This window comes from Bombyx mori, chromosome 7 (assembly GCF_030269925.1).
Source record: "Bombyx mori chromosome 7, ASM3026992v2".
NCBI classification, from domain to species: Eukaryota; Metazoa; Arthropoda; class Insecta; order Lepidoptera; family Bombycidae; genus Bombyx; species Bombyx mori.
In genome coordinates, this window is record NC_085113.1 from 2147157 (window position 1) to 2164093 (window position 16937).

At 40.1% G+C, this 16937-nt stretch overlaps 1 protein-coding gene across 1 annotated transcript; it reads right to left on the reverse strand.

The window, feature by feature from the left end:
- Positions 1-324: 324 nt before the first annotated feature.
- Positions 325-15364, reverse strand: LOC101736473 (aryl hydrocarbon receptor). The gene is made up of 7 exons (XM_038012026.2): positions 15272-15364; positions 13468-13557; positions 8417-8626; positions 7737-7924; positions 4484-4590; positions 2955-3096; positions 325-1193 (listed from the first exon to the last, which is right to left on the reverse strand). The coding sequence occupies exons 1-7, from the start codon at positions 15359-15361 to the stop codon at positions 419-421; spliced, it is 1602 nt and encodes a 533-aa protein (XP_037867954.1). The 5' UTR covers positions 15362-15364; the 3' UTR covers positions 325-418.
- Between the last annotated feature and the right edge of the window lie 1573 nt (positions 15365-16937).

The following is a 16937-nucleotide window of genomic DNA, read 5'->3' on the forward strand; positions in this document are numbered from 1 at the left end:
TATTTGGATATAATTTCTCGGATAACAACTATAATACATTAAAAAATTGTCTACAATCGATATTGGAAAGACCCTGTTTAAGTCTAAGAGACCTAGATCTAGACCGAGAGGCCATCAAAGCTAAAACCACTGAGCGAGGTATCATTAGCGATAAATTAGAGAAAAAAAAAATGGTAACAAACACTTTTATACCGTGGAAAAGTTTTGAGCGAATACAACTGTCTGCTATATACTATTATATATTTTTTATTAATATTTAAAACTTTGATTTACGATTGTCACTGAGAGAAAATCACGAGCGCTCGTAGACTTAAAGATTTTTTATTTATTTATTTATTTATATCTCGCAAAACAAATTGACTAAAATTTTGGTACGAAAAAATTCTTAAAAGTAAATTGCACAAAAAAACGTTTAGATTCACTGGGTCGCTTCAGCGGTGTGGTAATGCGAGGGGTGGTAGCGCCAAACCTGAGGGGGCGAGTACTCCAGCGGCGCGTCAGTGGCGGCGGGCGCGGCCGACCCGGCGCCCCACATCAGCACCGTCTGGCGCGGAGCCTCGGGCTGCAGCCGATCTTGCTCCGCCGACCCGCTCGACCCCGCAGGGCTGGGCCCCGGCACCACACTCGGCGACCGCCTCTCCTGCCCAGTGACCGGACTCATGTACCTCCCGCTGCTGTCCACGTACGCATACTCTCTGGAAGGAGGCCGATGGTACGCCGGAGCGACCTCGTACCCTGGCGGAGGAGCCGGCTCGAGGAAGCCGTTCGGCGCGTACGGAGTGTAATGGTAGGACAAGGGCTTGTATTGATGGAAGATGTTGTCTGTTGTTATGAACCGGTCGTCTAAAGGCGGTGGAGCGTAGTGGATAGGGGCCGGCGGGTATTCTCCGTAGGGAGCCGTGTACGCGCCGTTCAAGTTAGTATAGGCCGCGGCGACAGCATCAGCCGCCAAGTAGTCCACGGGTGGGGGGGCTGGTGTGCTTGGGACTCGTCTCTTGTTGCGGCAGGTGGAGAGAAAGTCTCTGAGTTGGGTCTTGTATCTCCTCGTAGTTCTGGGAGGGGTGGTGACATTAGTTTCGCAGCCTGACAGCTGTTCCGTCTCGGAAAAGTACAGACTCGTGAGTCCTGTGTCCAGGTAGCTGACTTTGAAGTCCATTGTCCTTTTGCCGAGCAAATCTCGACCTTCCTCTTCCCTGGAAGGCAAGAAATTCACAAAGTTAAACATAAATACAAAGTTATCTAAGACCACGTGGGCTGTGAGCTCGAACACCGATGAGTAATACCACGCACGCACGCAACGTAATGTAAATCAAATCAGCTGACGCGTGGGTCAGTGACTTCGCGGGTACCGCGGGCAGGCAGATACCTTCGCCTTACATCGCGTTTTCATGTAACATTATTTTATCATAATATTAGTGAATAGTTTAATTTTGTATTGGTTGTATTTGGTAAGCAGTGGCTTGGCTCTGCCCCTGGCACTGCTGAAGTACATGGGCGACGGTAACCACTCACCATCCAGTGAGCCTTCTTCTTAAACGGGTAATAAAAAAAATATATATTATTGACTGGTATATTTATATTGTTTTCCCTTCGAGATTTACAGCTTTGTGGCGCTTCTTAGACTCCTACATGACGACATGCAATGCTGCGTCACTGTAGATGGTGAACAGACGGGCTTCTTCCCCGTTACCTGTGGGGTGAAGCAAGGATGCGTCTTAGCGCCTACTCTGTTCGCCTTGTACTTTGCGGTCGTAGTTAGAGAGGTTTTACAAACTGTTTCCCAAGGAGTCCGCATCCGCTTTCGTACGGACGGCAGCCTTTTCAATTTGGCTAGACTTAAGGCTCGCACCAAAGTGTCGTATGCATTGATCACTGAGATCATTTATGCTGATGACTTGTGCTTCTTAGCAGAATCCCCAGACGGCCTGCAACAGCTGATGTCCGTTTTTCACCAAGCCTGCCGTAAATTCGGCCTGAAGATTAGTGTCAATAAGACGGAGGTGATGTCCCTGGACAGTCACGGTCACGAGACACTAACCATAAAGCTTGGTGAGGATGTGTTGAAGCAGGTGGATAAATTTCGCTATCTGGGGAACACTTTAACATCCAAGTGTGACCTTGATGATGAGATCAATAGCAGGGTCGGTGCCGCTGCTGCAGCATTTGGAAAGCTATATTCCAAGGTCTTCTGCTCGCACGACCTTAAGTTAGCCACTAAAATTTCAGTTTACATGGCAATTGTGCTGCCAAGCCTCCTATACTCCTCCGAGTCGTGGTGTGTGTACCGCCGCCACATTCGCACTCTGGATCGCTTCCACCTTAAATGTCTTCGTGCCATCATGAAAATCAGATGGTCTGATAGAGTGCGAAATACCGAAGTCTTGCGACGTGCCAATGTTGGTGGCATTGAGTCATATTTAATGCGTCGGCAGCTTCGATGGTGCGGTCATATATCACGCATGGCGGAGGAAAGAGTGGCGAAGCGCATCTTCTTCTCTGAATTGCAGGATGGCAAGCGAAAGCATGGCGGACAGCTCCTGCGGTACAAGGATGTCGTGAAACGACACATGAAGAGATGTAATATAGAGCCCTCTCAATGGGAGCACAGCGGCCAGAATGGCGCAGGATGGTGAACAGCAAAGTACGCGAGCTCGAGGATCAGCGTAAAGCTGACCTTGATTACAAACGCGACCAGTTGAAGGTCCGCCCACCTGCTGCCATAACCTATAATTATGAGAACGGCGTGCTTACGTGCCCTCAATGCGCAAGGAGTTTTGCCGCGAAGATAGGCTATATAAGCCATCTTCGAGCGCACGAGCGCTAAATCGACGGATAGGAGTCAAAGTGGTCGCCATGGCCGAAATCGGTCGGATGAATCAATCAATCATTTACAGCTTATATTAATTAGTTAAATAAAAATTACGTAGTGTAAGAGATTAAGTATAGAAGCTTACATCAGCGGCCGATGCGTGCTGATAACGAAATCAGGTTTGGAGTTCTTGTAGACTAGCCTGGAGGAGGTCTGAAGCCACTGCCATTGTCCCTCCTTGGTCTGGAAGCGATACGCGATCATTCCGGAAGCACCAGTTTTTAAGACTGCAATAAAAAATGCAAAACCAACATTAATCATTTTTCATTTTATTATAACAATAGCAGAGAAAGATTCCTAAATATTTTCCAGTTCACTTCAAGTATCTCTATAGCTATGTTTATTAACTCAATGTTTGTTTGTCCTTTAAGCGTTTTTCAATCACTAGATTGCGACGAAACTTGGGATAAGTTATTTTACCACTAGTGTGTGCTAGGTGACGCGAGAATAGTTTCAAAAAATTTAATTAGATTTAATAATAGCGTTTCACATGTTTCAAATAAAAATGATATTATAGCTTTTTTGGTATCTTTCTACAGCATTTACCGTCGCAAAAATGATGACAGTGATAAACGATAGATTCATCATAAAAATCATCAGGATAGAATCATAAAAATAGTTTTAATAAAATTAATTACATTAAATATTATTGAAATAATAGTGTTGCAATATGAAACGGCATGACCGTAGAAATGAAAAGTTAATAATCTGCACGTCTCGTAGGGGAATACTGGCGGAGCTTACTTTATTGGATTTTTTTCCCAACCTATTCGCTGGTAGCCTAAGGGGCTATTCTAGCTACGCGCGGACGGGTAGGTGAGCTCATGGGATCAACCTTTTTTTTATGATTGAAAGATTACTGGTGGCCCGGAGGCCTTTCCAGTTTCACCAGGACAGGTGGGCGAGCAAAGGCTCAGCCAGGAGGGGTGGGATTTGCTAACAGCTGCCCGAGCGCCTCGGAGGCCTAACAGCTCAAGAGCAATTGCTTCGCGAATGAATCTAATACCGGATCGGAATCGCGACCCGCTGAGAAGATCCGGCGAGAAATTCAGCGAGCTGATGCATGGGTTAGGTTGCACGTCAACTTTTTTGTAGAGTTCGACGAATACGGTTACCGGAGTCCCTAAGCCCGCTCCTAGTGTTAGAGCTGAAGATGTCTAATGCAATGGTTATTGACTTCCACGGTGAAGAAATAACATCGTGTAATAAAAATCAAACCCGCAAAATTATAATTTGCGTAATTACTGGTGGTAGGACCACTTGTGAGTCCGCGCGGATAGGTACCACCACCCTGCCTATTTCTGCCGTGAAGCAGTAATGTGTTTCGGTTTGAAGGGTGGGGCAGCCGTTGTAACTATACTAAGACCTTAGAACTTGTATCTCAAGGTGGGTGGCGCGTCTACGTTGTAGATGTCTATGGGCTCCAGTAACCACTTAACACCAGGTGGGCCGTGAGCTCATCCACCCGTCTAAGCAATAAAAAAAAACTGATGGATCCGTGAAAGAATTTGCTAAGACTAGTCTTAGCAAGAGCAGTGCTTTGCAGATTCTACCACCGGATCGGAATCGCGACCCACTGAGAAGATCCGGCGAGAAACTCAGTGTGGTACTTACGTTCTTGATGGGCGCTCGCTACGTATGCTAGATCATCGTAGTGCACCAAATCGTAGCCGCCCATGTTCGCCAGCTCCGCATCTTTGTACCCTAGTAGCATTTTACCTCTGAAAAAGAAAACGAAAAAAAAATTATTAATTTCTACCTTCTCATGCATTGATGAGTAAATAATGTAATGATGAAGTCGTCGTGGCCTAAAGGATAAGACGTCCGATGTATTCGTGTTGAAGCGATGCACCGGTGTTCGAATCCCAGGCGGGTACCAATTTTTGTAATGAAATACGTACTTAACTAATGTTCACGATTGACTTCCGCGGTAAAGGAATAGCACCGTGTAATAAAAATCAAACTCGAAAAATTTTAATTTGCGTAATTACTGGTAGTAGAGTAAGTAATAAAAAATAATAATAATAAAGAATCTAAATTTAAAATTGAAACTGCATTTATGGTTCAATGTCGCTTTTACAGACGCTTTAGTCATTCATGGAAACCTTAAAGTATTCGATGCGTCGGAAATAATTATATAATGAATAGACGTAAAGCCAAGTACTCCCAGGTTGAGCCTCGTGCGCTCACCTACCTGTCAGACTCCTGGCTGAGCCTTTTCTCGCCCACCTGTCCTGGTGAAATCGGAAAGACCTCAGGGCCACCAGTAATCCCTCATTCATAAAAAAACCTGCCAGCATGAGGCTGGAATAGAAACGCTACCGGCGAATAGGTATGGTAACAACATGAGTTTTCCAAAACCAAAATCACAGTACACCAGCTTTGATAATATCTTGGCATTTCATAAAAATTACTACACGCTTAAATCATTTCAGTTTCAAAAACACGCTCTATATAATTATTATAAATAAATTTATCTATAGAAATCTCTTACTGGTGGTAGGACCTCTTGTGAGTCCGCACAGGTAGGTAACACCACTCTACCTATTTTTGTCGTGAAGCAGTAATGCGTTTCGGTTTGAAGGACGGGGAGCCGTTGTAACTATACTGAGAGCTTAGAACTTATATCTCAAGGTGGGTGGCACATTTACGTTGTAGATGTCTATGGGCTCCAATAACCACTTAACACCAGGTGGGCTGTGAGTTCGTTCAGCCATGTAAGCAATAAGAAAAAAATCTTAGAGTACTAATCCTTTGTAATGACAGCAAAAATACATAATATAAACTTCAAAACTAAAATCGTATTGTACAGTTCCCGGGACGTGAGCGATGGAATTCCCATCGCCTAACGACACCATTAGTTCTGGTGAGTTTTACGTTGTCAATTATAAATTTCATATGGATTTTAAGATGTTCTATTATGTTCCGTTTTATTGATCGGCACGTTTTTATTACTACAAATATTATAACAAAAGTCGCCACGTGGTTGTTTTGTTGTAAATCCACGTTGGAAGGGGAAGACAATTTACGAATAGTGTCGTGAAAATGTGAAGTTTTAATAATAAGATTTTTTCGTTAAAAAAATTTAAGTTAAATATTTTTTTACTAAAAAACCCAAATTCCAAAATTAGGTTTTGCTAAAAATATTTCACGAAAACTAAGCTTAATTTCAATGTTGGTATAAAAAGTTATAAAAGCGCCATCGAAAATGTATACGTCTCTGGCATTTGTTTTTTAACTAAGATTTTTTAACCCTTAATTTTTTTAAATTTTATCATTGTCATATTTGAAGCAATAAGCGTACATGTGGTATTTAAAGTAGCTTAATGAATAACAAAGTCGTAGTTAGTTCACCTAAAGGATTAAGAATGCACCGGTGTTCGAATCCCACAAGCGGGTACCCATTTTTCTTATGAAATACGTACTTTACAAATGTAATGTACTTAACAATGTAATAGTATATTGTATTGTAATAAGTATATTACTTAACAAATATAAATAAATGTAATGTACTAAATAAATTGAGGCGATGATGAATTGAGGCGTTCGCACCTGGCCTTTTCATTTTCATTTCCATTATTATTATTTTTTAATTGTATTTTTTGACTTGTTTTTTCGTATACTGTAAATATTTTTACTTATTTAAAAAAAAAAGTAAATATTTGAGAAAAAACAAAAAAAAGCCCGCTGAGTTTGTTTCGTCGGTTCTTCTCAGGACTGTGGCTTTTTTTGGAACCGGTGGTAGAGTTAACATTTTTATTTATATTTTGACATTCAACAAGTGTGTTATGCTGACATGTAAGTTGAAATAAATGATTTTGAATTTGAATTGAATTTGAAATGTAATGTTAATGTAATGTACTTAACAATTATAATTTGCGTAATTACTGGTGAAACTGAGACTTAGAGCTCTTGTTTCAGTGTGGGTGGCGGGATTTACATTGTTGATGTCTACGGGCCCCGGTAACCATTTAACACAAACATTAACTTGCCAACCGAATAATTAACGCCGAAAAGTAAAACTCTAGCATTTCTTAGAATCGCGCAGGTAAATTCATTGTTTTTAGATGAATTTTAGTTACAGTTTACGAATCATGTATGTCGGATCGGAAATGGCAAATCAGGAATGAGTTTTACTAGTTTATCGGTCACGGTGCGTTAATTTTGTTGTTGGCTACCATGATTTCTGTTTCATGGCCTTGAACAATCACCACTGTGAGCGAAGCCTATTTTTTTAAAACTATATCTCAAGGTATCACGTCTTTTCGGCAGCTATTACTTTTGTATTCATCGTCAAATGGTCTCACGATCAATGTGATATGCAGCACGCAATGTAACGCAAATTCAAACCAACGGCATCTGAATTTAATGTCTCTATTGCCTTGAAATTACAGGTTTTTATTAAAATCTATGTATGTGAACCTATAGCCCACCTAATCAGAGATAGCGTATTGAACGTTGAGCTATTGACCAATTGATGTTATGACATGAATATTGCCACTTCAGACGTCTCTTATTGTATAATGCATACCGTTCCGAGAGGAATGTCTAGCTGTGTACCGGACTTTAAAACTTCGAGGGATGTTCGTCCACGGCGAACCCGTTGCCTGCGACGAAGGGCTCGGCGAGTAAGTTAACCCATAGACACAGCCCACTGAGTTTTTCGCCGGATCTTCTCAGGGGTGGGTCGCTGGGTCACGTTTCGATCCGGTTGTAGATTCTGCGAAGCACTTTGCTCTTGCTAGGGCCAGTGTTAGCAACACCTCCGGGTTGAGCCCCGAGAGCTCATCTACACGCTAGGGTACGCTGAAATAGCCTCTTAAGGCTATCAGCATAGGTAGAAAAAAAAGAGGGATGTTTGTCTCACCTTTGATCCATCGAGACTAGAGAAAGATCAAGCTTGTGCTTGCTCTTGAACATGACTTCTTTCTGAGGTATTTCCAGGAGGCTCGGAGGCCCGAACGGCGCACAGATAGCGAAGAGGGCTAATGGCGGCTCTTCGGTTTTCTTGTTCTGTCCGTGTAATATTTTTATTCTACCTCGGATGTCTAGCCTCTGTGAAATTAAAGAAGCTAAATTAACTGGTCATATGCTGTTACGAGATATGTCATACATTTAAAGAGTAAGGAAGTAGTAGGGGGAGTCGCAAATGAAAATAATATTGCAAACCAAGTATACTCTACATATTTCTATTTGTCTCAGTTTGAGTTTTTGATAAGGGTTCTTCTGAGCCTGAATACTCTGTATTTCTTTGATATGTGATTTGACATTTTGAGATCAGTCCTCAAGATGTGCGCACGTTGGGTTCTAGTCACTCTGTAACCGTACCGCTTGAGTTGGCGGAATTAGTCCTGCCACGATAAATTCCGGTGGAGCAGCAGCTGTGCAATACAATTGACTCTTCGACCGCATGTCTAAAGGTGGGTGCCAGTAACTATTAAATAGGCAATTATTTATCAAAGTGAGTTAAAAAGTGAAGTATGAGATATGATATCTAATCATTGACATGTAAATTTAACAAGAGACAAAGCGAAACAAAGATCTTACCAGGAATCCTGAAGTATTATCAAGCAAACACCTAAATCGGACAGTGAAACTTCTCTCCAAGAGATGAGCTCTCTCCGGTCTCAGGACATCCTGCAGCGTGAGGTTGCTGACTTCTGGAGGCAGGAAGGAATTCCAAAGGATCTGTCTTTGAAGTTCCTCTCGATCTTCTGAATGGACCAGCTCGTATACTGACTGATGAACTATGTCCGACTAGAATGAAAGGAAAAATCTAAAGTAATTTTAAATGTGGTAAATAAAGATTTGGCGTGGTAGGACGTAGTGGGGAGCTTGCTTGATTAGGTACCACTATTCTGTCTGCAAATCTTGGCGATCGTGGTATACCTTTATAATACTTGGAGAACGCCGCTTGCCCATCTTAGTCCTTAGGAGGAATTTTAGTCGCCGTTTACCACACCCGCGGGAGGAGATGAGTAGGTGTTATTATTTTTCGAAGCCCACACCAAACATCCAATTAATATTATAATTAATAAGCCTTATTAATTAAATCAAGACGATGATTATCTACTGATAAGGTTTTAAAAAAACACAAAAACAGCGAGTCACAGCTCGATCGTAAATCAATAACAGCGGAAAGGCCTAAAATTGATTCGTGCCCAATCATTATTTGATCGTCTGTAACGAAGACGTGTTAATTTCCTAATTCGCAACATATTATCGGCTTTGTACTCCTTAAAATAAGATATAGAATCGCATGAGAACTCTGTCCCGCCAAGTCACATTGTTATACCGTGTAAATACAGCGGATAATGCGCTCAAAACATGATGCAAGTACAAAACTAATAGATTATCAATGGGGTCGATTTCTCCCCGTTTTACAAACATTTAAATAATGAAGCAGAACTGTTTGGGGTACGTGGGTTCGTAGCATATTGCGATGGCATTGAACGTCACAAGATGATTTGTTAGGTAATTGGTTTTTGTTATTCGGGGGTAAGGGTTCGGTTGCCGCGCTACGCCATATTGTTTGTGAACGATTGTTTTGTGTTCTAGTTTTGTATGTGGCTTATGATTAATGTTTAACTTGTTTATGTGTGTTTCGAATGATTATAGAACTTCATTGTCACATCGTGAATATAACCATCCACTTCCATATGGTCTTCGAATCATAGTCTTGTCTATTCTAGTATTAGCGAGAACTTAGTTGGGGACTTTAAGTTATTCAACTAAAGAATAAACAGAACGGTGCTACTTTGAATTACTTTTAGGTATCAGAAAAGTATGAAAGGCAAACGAAATATTTGTTACAAAGATGAAATCAAACGAAACAGTCACAATAATTATTTGAATTTAAAAAAGTCGATCTATTTTCTGTTACACCTTGGTTTGTTGAAGTAACCGAGCAGTCCATCTGGTGTTCTGTGGTTAACGGAGACCATAGATATTCTATGGCAAATGTCACCACATCATCTTTGTGTCATAGGTAATAATTATAACGAATTGTGTCATATAATATCTATCCACATGTAAAAATTGGTTTTCGACAAAAATAGTCAGAATCGCGATGCATTTCCGTGTGAGCTAAATGGAAATTTTGAATAAGACGATATCTTAACAAATTGCCTTAGAACGTCAGTCTACTGAGGTGTGAAACTCTCGGCTATTCCTCCATTTCCTTTAGCAAAGACACAAGATTGTTTCCTATGGTAATCTCAGGCATTGCGACGTAACGTTCGCTTCGTTTATTTTCATTAAAAAATCTCTATGTATATCCAAATCTAATTCAGCTATAGCGGCTCCGGTATCCCCATCAAGCCATTAGCGTTGTGGATCAATAGCCGGACCACCTGGTGTGTGCGCTTTAACTTTATCTATCCGATTCATTCCCCCGCTAACTTCTGCTCCGACCTAATATTTCGGGGAAAGGAAAAATATTGAATCATTTATTTCGAATTGGTTTTCACTTTTAGTTTTAAGAAGTGTCTCCTAAATTATTAGAACATCCCTTGCGACATTTTCAGTATTGTAAGAATTTAAGTTTTTAAGATTTTAAGATTAAGTTTTTTCTATGTTGTATGATTAATATCCTGCGACAAAAAACAGTATTAAGTTGATTTTAATATACTACCTCGACTTTCCATTTTTTTTATATCATTTAGATCGGTTTCTTTGCTAACATAGTTCGATGAGTTTTTATTCTGCTTTATTCAAACTGATTTTTTATGCTCGTAGATGCATAGATTACAGATTTGTTTTTTGTTTGGGGTATATTTTTCAGTCTGTTTTCGTTACAAAAAATTGAACTATTTCATTAATTTTTTATTTTTATTATTGCTTAGGTGGGTGGACGGGCTCACGGCCCATCTGGTGTTAAGTGGTTACCGGAGGCCATAGACACTATACAATGTAAATGCTGCCATACACCTTGAAATATAAGTTCTAAGATCTCAGTATAGTTACAACGGCTGCCCCACCCTTCAAACTGAAACGCATTACTGCTTCACGGCAGAAATAGGCAGGGCGGTGGTAACTACCCGTGCGGACTCACAAGAGGTTCACCACCAGTAATAAGAGCTTAGTTAGAACAGATATATTTGAAGAATAGAACAATAGATAATAATCTAGTGTTCGTTGGAAATCAGGTGAAAGCTGTTTAGACTACCTCACGTTTACTTGAAAGTAAGTCACAATACCTCAATTAAGAACGAAGCCCTCGGACTGAATTTTACGATTGCACGTTTATCAAAGTCCATAAACATTACGGTGACACGGGTTGGCACGTGGCGGAAGTACCAAGTACCCGTACCGATTTAATGATCTATGAATCGATTTGGTTTAATCGCTATCCACCCCCAAACAGGGCTTGTGGTTCAAAGATTATTTAATTTGATAGACGTTCCCATATTTTTGAATAGAAATTTATTGGTTCGTAAAGGACGCGAAATGTCTGAATGTATAAAACATATTAAAGAAATGCAAGAGCTGAAGACTCTTTGATGGTGTAAAATTATTTTCTTCATAATCAGCATTGATGCATTTACAAATATATATTTTTTGTTGTCCTTGTAGATAGAATAGCATACGGCCCACCTGACGGTGAGTGATTACCATCGCCCATGGACGTCAGCAATGTCAGGTGCAGAGCTAAGCCGCTGCCTACCGTAAATGAATAGTAAGAGTCATTGCTGAAATATTAGCATACATTTGATTGGCGTTTGTGAACAGAACACTACTATTATATCTTCAAAAAAAAGATAGCATTACAGTAATGGACTACTTAAATCTTACATGATAATGAATTCATCCTAAATTTGCATTTATTTATTAACTTCGCTACTCCCAACTAAAATCTAAAACTCCCAATGTTTTTACTAGTGCTTACGGCTAACCTAGATCCATAGAGGCGATCACACGGAAAGGCTGAAGATGAGAAAAGTTTTTTGGAGGGAATTTTATAGATAAAAGATATACAGAAATAAAAAAAACATTTTAACGAATAGGTCGACAATATGAATGCGACCAAACATGATTGTTTTTACTTGAAGTTTTGAACCCACATAAGCCATCTACAAAACTTAAATCTATGACAAAAGTTGCTCAGGTAACCGAATTACTCGGTCACTAAGCACAAACAAAGCTTGAGGGAGGGGGTGAAATAAATTTTATAAGCTCCCCGTTCGACTGAAAGTTTTACGACAGGGTGACGGGGTTTTGAACGTAAAATTGGGTTTTTTTTTTTTACCGAAACTCCGTGATATTTTACGGGGTTCTTTATTAGTAAGGTAGTTTTAATATGCGCGGTAATGCGTTATGAAGTTATAATTTATTTTTATTAATTTCACTTAATATTGCGTTTAAATTTTAACAGCTACTGAGAGAGGTAGGAATTACCGTGGCTTTGGGGAAGCTTATTAGGTGAGCTATGAATTTGGCAGATTTTTGAAGATGCCAAAATGCCAAGATACAACTCCTAAGTGGGACTTAATCTTTTTACTGTTAAGAAGATTGCGCGAAAAAGAGCTTCTGTGTGCTTAATACGAGTTTTTTAGCTCCTCGATCGTGTAAAGCTTAACTAAAATTTGTATGAAGTTCCCACTTGCAATAAGCACACTATATTGGGATGTGAAAAACACGGTAGTACTAATTAGTAGGGATATATTTTGCTCCGATGGTGTGTGGTGCGATGCTAACAATTTTCGTTATTGCCTTCGAAGACAGACACCGAGCAATCAGCATTTGTGCATGTCAGCATTTGTGGACGTCAGCAATACGACGCCAAAACATCCTCAGAGCACTTTATTAGCATCGACTGGACGTAATTTGCAGAAAAAAGAAAACGACCATCGTACCTCTACACCATATGACCGCATTTATAGCGTGGCCTATCCTACAACAATAATTCCATTTGTTTCAAACCTAATTAAAAAAAATACAAAGCGAGGTCATCGCCCTAATGTTTTTTACATAACATTTACACTCTGATAAGTAAGGGCGAGTTTAGACTTAACTTATCGCGGGGTAATTAATATTTTTACTGTGTACTTTAGTTTATTATTTAAGTTCGTATAAAGCCCTTATCTTTGTTGGTGATTAAGGAGGCTTACTATTTCGTGAAATAAGTTGTTAGCTTTTTTATTTAATTAACCATTAGCCATTAGGTGACCTAAATTTCTAGTTTATAGTATAATGAGACCTTGGATAATTTCACACAACTCCAAATTATTATTTTAATTATCTTATTCCGGTGTATTCAGAAATGCGTTCTGTGGTGTTTTGAAAAACCAAGGAGGAGGGTTCATTCCAGGACTGAATGGTACATGGCAAAATGGTCTTTGGAAACGCACCGTAGATGGGTGAGTGTGATCCGGTGGCGGGCGGTGTGTTAGTAAAAACAGGATGATTGGGCCATCTCAAACAATTCCTAAGAGCATTCTGTACGTATTTTTTTATTGCTTAGGTGGATGGACGAGCTCACAGCCCACCTGGTGTTAAGTGGTTACTGGAGACCATAGATATCTACAATGCGAATGCGTCACCCACCTTGAGATATAAGTTCTAAGATCTCAAGTATAGTATGTATAAATAATACTTACCTGATGGAAGCCGAGGTAGCTCTCGATGGAATGCGTTGCGAAAAAGACCTCTCCTTCGCAGGTTAGGATCATCAGGAATCCGTTTAGGGCCTGGAATTAATTAAGACTAAATTTAATAAACAATAAAAACATTGCGTAAAGTTTTTGCCGCCAGTTTATTGAGATACTAGGGGCACGCTCCGGCTTCGCTCGGGACTTTAACAAAAATTACAACAGTCCACTTTGTGTTAAGTGGTTAGCGGAGCCCATAGACATCTACGTAGATGCCGCCACGCAACTCGAGAGATGAGCTGTAAGGTCTCAGTTTTAACAGCACACTGCACTGGTAGTGTGGCACCACCTTGCCTATTTCTGCCATCACGCATCCTGGTTAGATGGATGCAGATGTCATAATTGAAAATTCCACTGCATGCTTCAAGAATGGCGGTGATTACTTAATTATTTAAATTAAACTTACATGTAACAATAAGGGCGATCGATCACATACGAAAACGATTTTTTTTACTATTTACAACTATATTTTTCAAGTGGGAATGGCTAGTAAACTATATTATATTTTTAAAATGTAAGCGATAAATGAATCTCGCAGCCAAAATAACAACCAGACAAAAATAAAATATGTGAAGAGTAGAGAAGAAAATAAGAACTAATTCTATCAAACGACGTTCTACAAGATATTTTACGAGGCAAAAACGATGCAGAAGTCTGGCGAGAACGTTTTAAACCGACGCGAATGAAATAAAAATACTGCGTTTCCCTATTAAATAGCTTAATTGAAAGAAAAATAATCAACCGAATGACACCTCATAAATTGAATGCAACAGTTTGTTTCTGCAGAACAAAAAAACAAAAAAAACGTTTTCACAAATGCCTCCGAATACAATACTCGTTTTTTTTTTTGTTGTAATGTCGGTTAATTAAATTCGAAAAACACAATTGTTAATTGCATAGCATTTTGCAACATTGTAAATAGTTTTCTTAGCAACATAGCAACGTAGGCATCATTGAACTTCTGTTTTAACGGTGTTTTAGTTAATGATATATCTTTAAGAGAGCCGACTTTTTTTTCCTACCTATTCTCTGGTAGCGGAATAGGCTATTTCAGCTACGCCCGCCACTAGCCCTAGCAAGAGTAGTGCTTCGCAGAATCTACCATCGGATCGGAATCACTACGCACTGACAAGATTCGGCGAGAAACTAAGTGGGCTGTGTCTATTAGTTCATTTACTCGCTGAGCCCTTCCTTGCAAGCGACGGGTTCGGCGAGAACGGTGATCGGTGCTCGAGGTACCGTTAATGGATCGGGAGGATCCGTAATTACGCGCTTAGGGCGACGTCAACTGTTTACCATTCGGTCCACAGGATCGGGTCTGTAATTTCCGACGGCCGCGACAAGAGGGTTTTCGTGTCGTGTCGTCTTCTCAAAGTGGGGCATTGGTGCCGACTTTATATACTTTCTGATTGAGTCAAGCTCCAGGTCATCATGGAGATCCAAATTCCATAAGAACCACGGCAAATATCAATAACATTACCTACACGTCAAGAAGAAGCTGATATAGCCTCTCAAGGCTATCAGCATAGGTAAGGTAATAAGGTAGGGAAAAAAACAGCTTTATGTCGAGGACTCCCAACAGTACAAGAAGCCAATTTGACATAACTACACTTGGAATATCGATCCCAAGAATATTAATACTATCGAAAGGATGTAAGTGTAGTCAGGTCTGGAAGTGGGCAGCAAAAATGTTTGGGGACGGCTTAATGTCTGATGTGTAACGCAAAAAAATATATACGTCAATTGCATTTACCTGTAAAAACATTTCTCCATCCGGCATGACGTGGTCATACAGAGAGTGCTCCCTTCGATGCCCGTGGAGGTCTTCCTTCTCTTTGTGCATCACAACTGTAACAAAGAGCTTATATTTATAAACTGAGTTCTGCGATGTAACGCGGGTGACGCCGCAGGGCGAAGCTAATCTAAAAAAATCCTAAGTTATTCCTTATATAATCAGTTACCTATCAGTGAAAGTCTCGTCAAAATCGGTCCAGCCGTTCCAGAGATTAGCCAGAACAAACAGACAGACAGACAGACAGTCAAAAATTATAAAAAAATGTTATTTTGGTGTATGTACCGTATGAATGTAGTAAAAAGCGATTATTTCAATATTACAAACAGGCACGCCAATTTTATTTATATGTATAGATTAAGTAGAAGAATATTGTGTAAACTATTTGTTGGATTATCGTAATGCCAATAGCATTCTTGTTTTATTCATTAGCCCTAGTTCTTAGGTGAGCTAAGGTACGTGTCGGTTAAATCTATATTTATGAATTGATGTGTGTATATTCCATATAAATTATGAAATGGCTGGACGAATATTGCTGAAATTTTTAGGAGATCTTAATATTGGACTAGTAGCAGATTTTGTGTAATCAAATCAAAGTAAAATCAAGGATCGGCCAACAAAGCGAGTCGGTTTTAACTAGTAAATAATAAATTCGCATTTGACATTTGAGGGTCATTGATATTTCTATACTTATTAGATTTAGGATGGTTTGACTGTGTACCTCTGCATCGAAGCAACTTATTACTGGTGGTAGGACCTCATGTGAGTCCGCGCGGGTAGGTACCACCACCCGGCCTATTTCTGCCGTGAAGCAGTAATGCGTTTCGGTTTGAAGGGTGGGGCAGCTGTTGTAACTATACTTGAGACTTTAGAACTTATCTCAAGGTGGGAGGCGCATTTACGTTGTAGATGTCTATGAGCTCCAGTAACAACTTAACACCGGGTGGGCTGTGAGTTCGTCCACCCATCTAAGCAATAAAAAAAAAGCAAATTGAACGCAAACTGAAAACACAAAACCTAAATTTAGAAACTGCAAAACACAAACTGCCGTTCAGCTGTTTGCTGTAAAAATATTAAATGGCAATTCACATCCTTTTACAATATCGGAACTGATAAAAAAAAAATTACTGCGTTTCACTTCGACACCTAAAATTCAACTTTTTATTAATTTACATTGTGTAGGCTATTGCAACACAGATGCTATTAATTAATAGGTAGTACTAGAAGCGTTATCGTTTACCGTTGAATTTTCAATACTGTTTACTGAATCCGGTTTGAGAATAAGTTTATTTTTATAACGAGATATGGAAGGATTTTTTTTATTGCTTAGATGGGTGGACGAGCTCACAGCCCACCTGGTTTTAAGTGGTTACTGGAGCCAATAGACATCTACAACGTAAATGCGCCACCCATCTTGAGATACAAGTTCTAAGGTCTCAGTATAGTTACAACGGCTGCCCCGCCCTTCAAACCGAAGCGCATTACTGCTTCACGGCGGAAATAGGCAGGGTGGTGGTTCTGACCTCGGAGGGGATCGGACGTCGGGTGTAAGAGTGCAGGGGAGTCGTTTAGTGAGTGGGCCCTAAAATCCTTGGGCCCGCGGTCTGCTCACAACACCATGCAGATT

Coding starts and splice junctions, on each gene's coding strand:
- LOC101736473 (XM_038012026.2), bottom strand. CDS start 15,361: ATGCACAAAGAGAAGGAAGACCTCCACGGGCATCGAAGGGAGCACTCT. Junction 13,558..15,271: donor ATGGAGAAATGTTTTTACAG/GTAAATGCAATT, acceptor AATTAATTCCAG/GCCCTAAACGGATTCCTGAT. Junction 1,194..2,954: donor AGCACGCATCGGCCGCTGAT/GTAAGCTTCTAT, acceptor CTTGCCTTCCAG/GGAAGAGGAAGGTCGAGATT.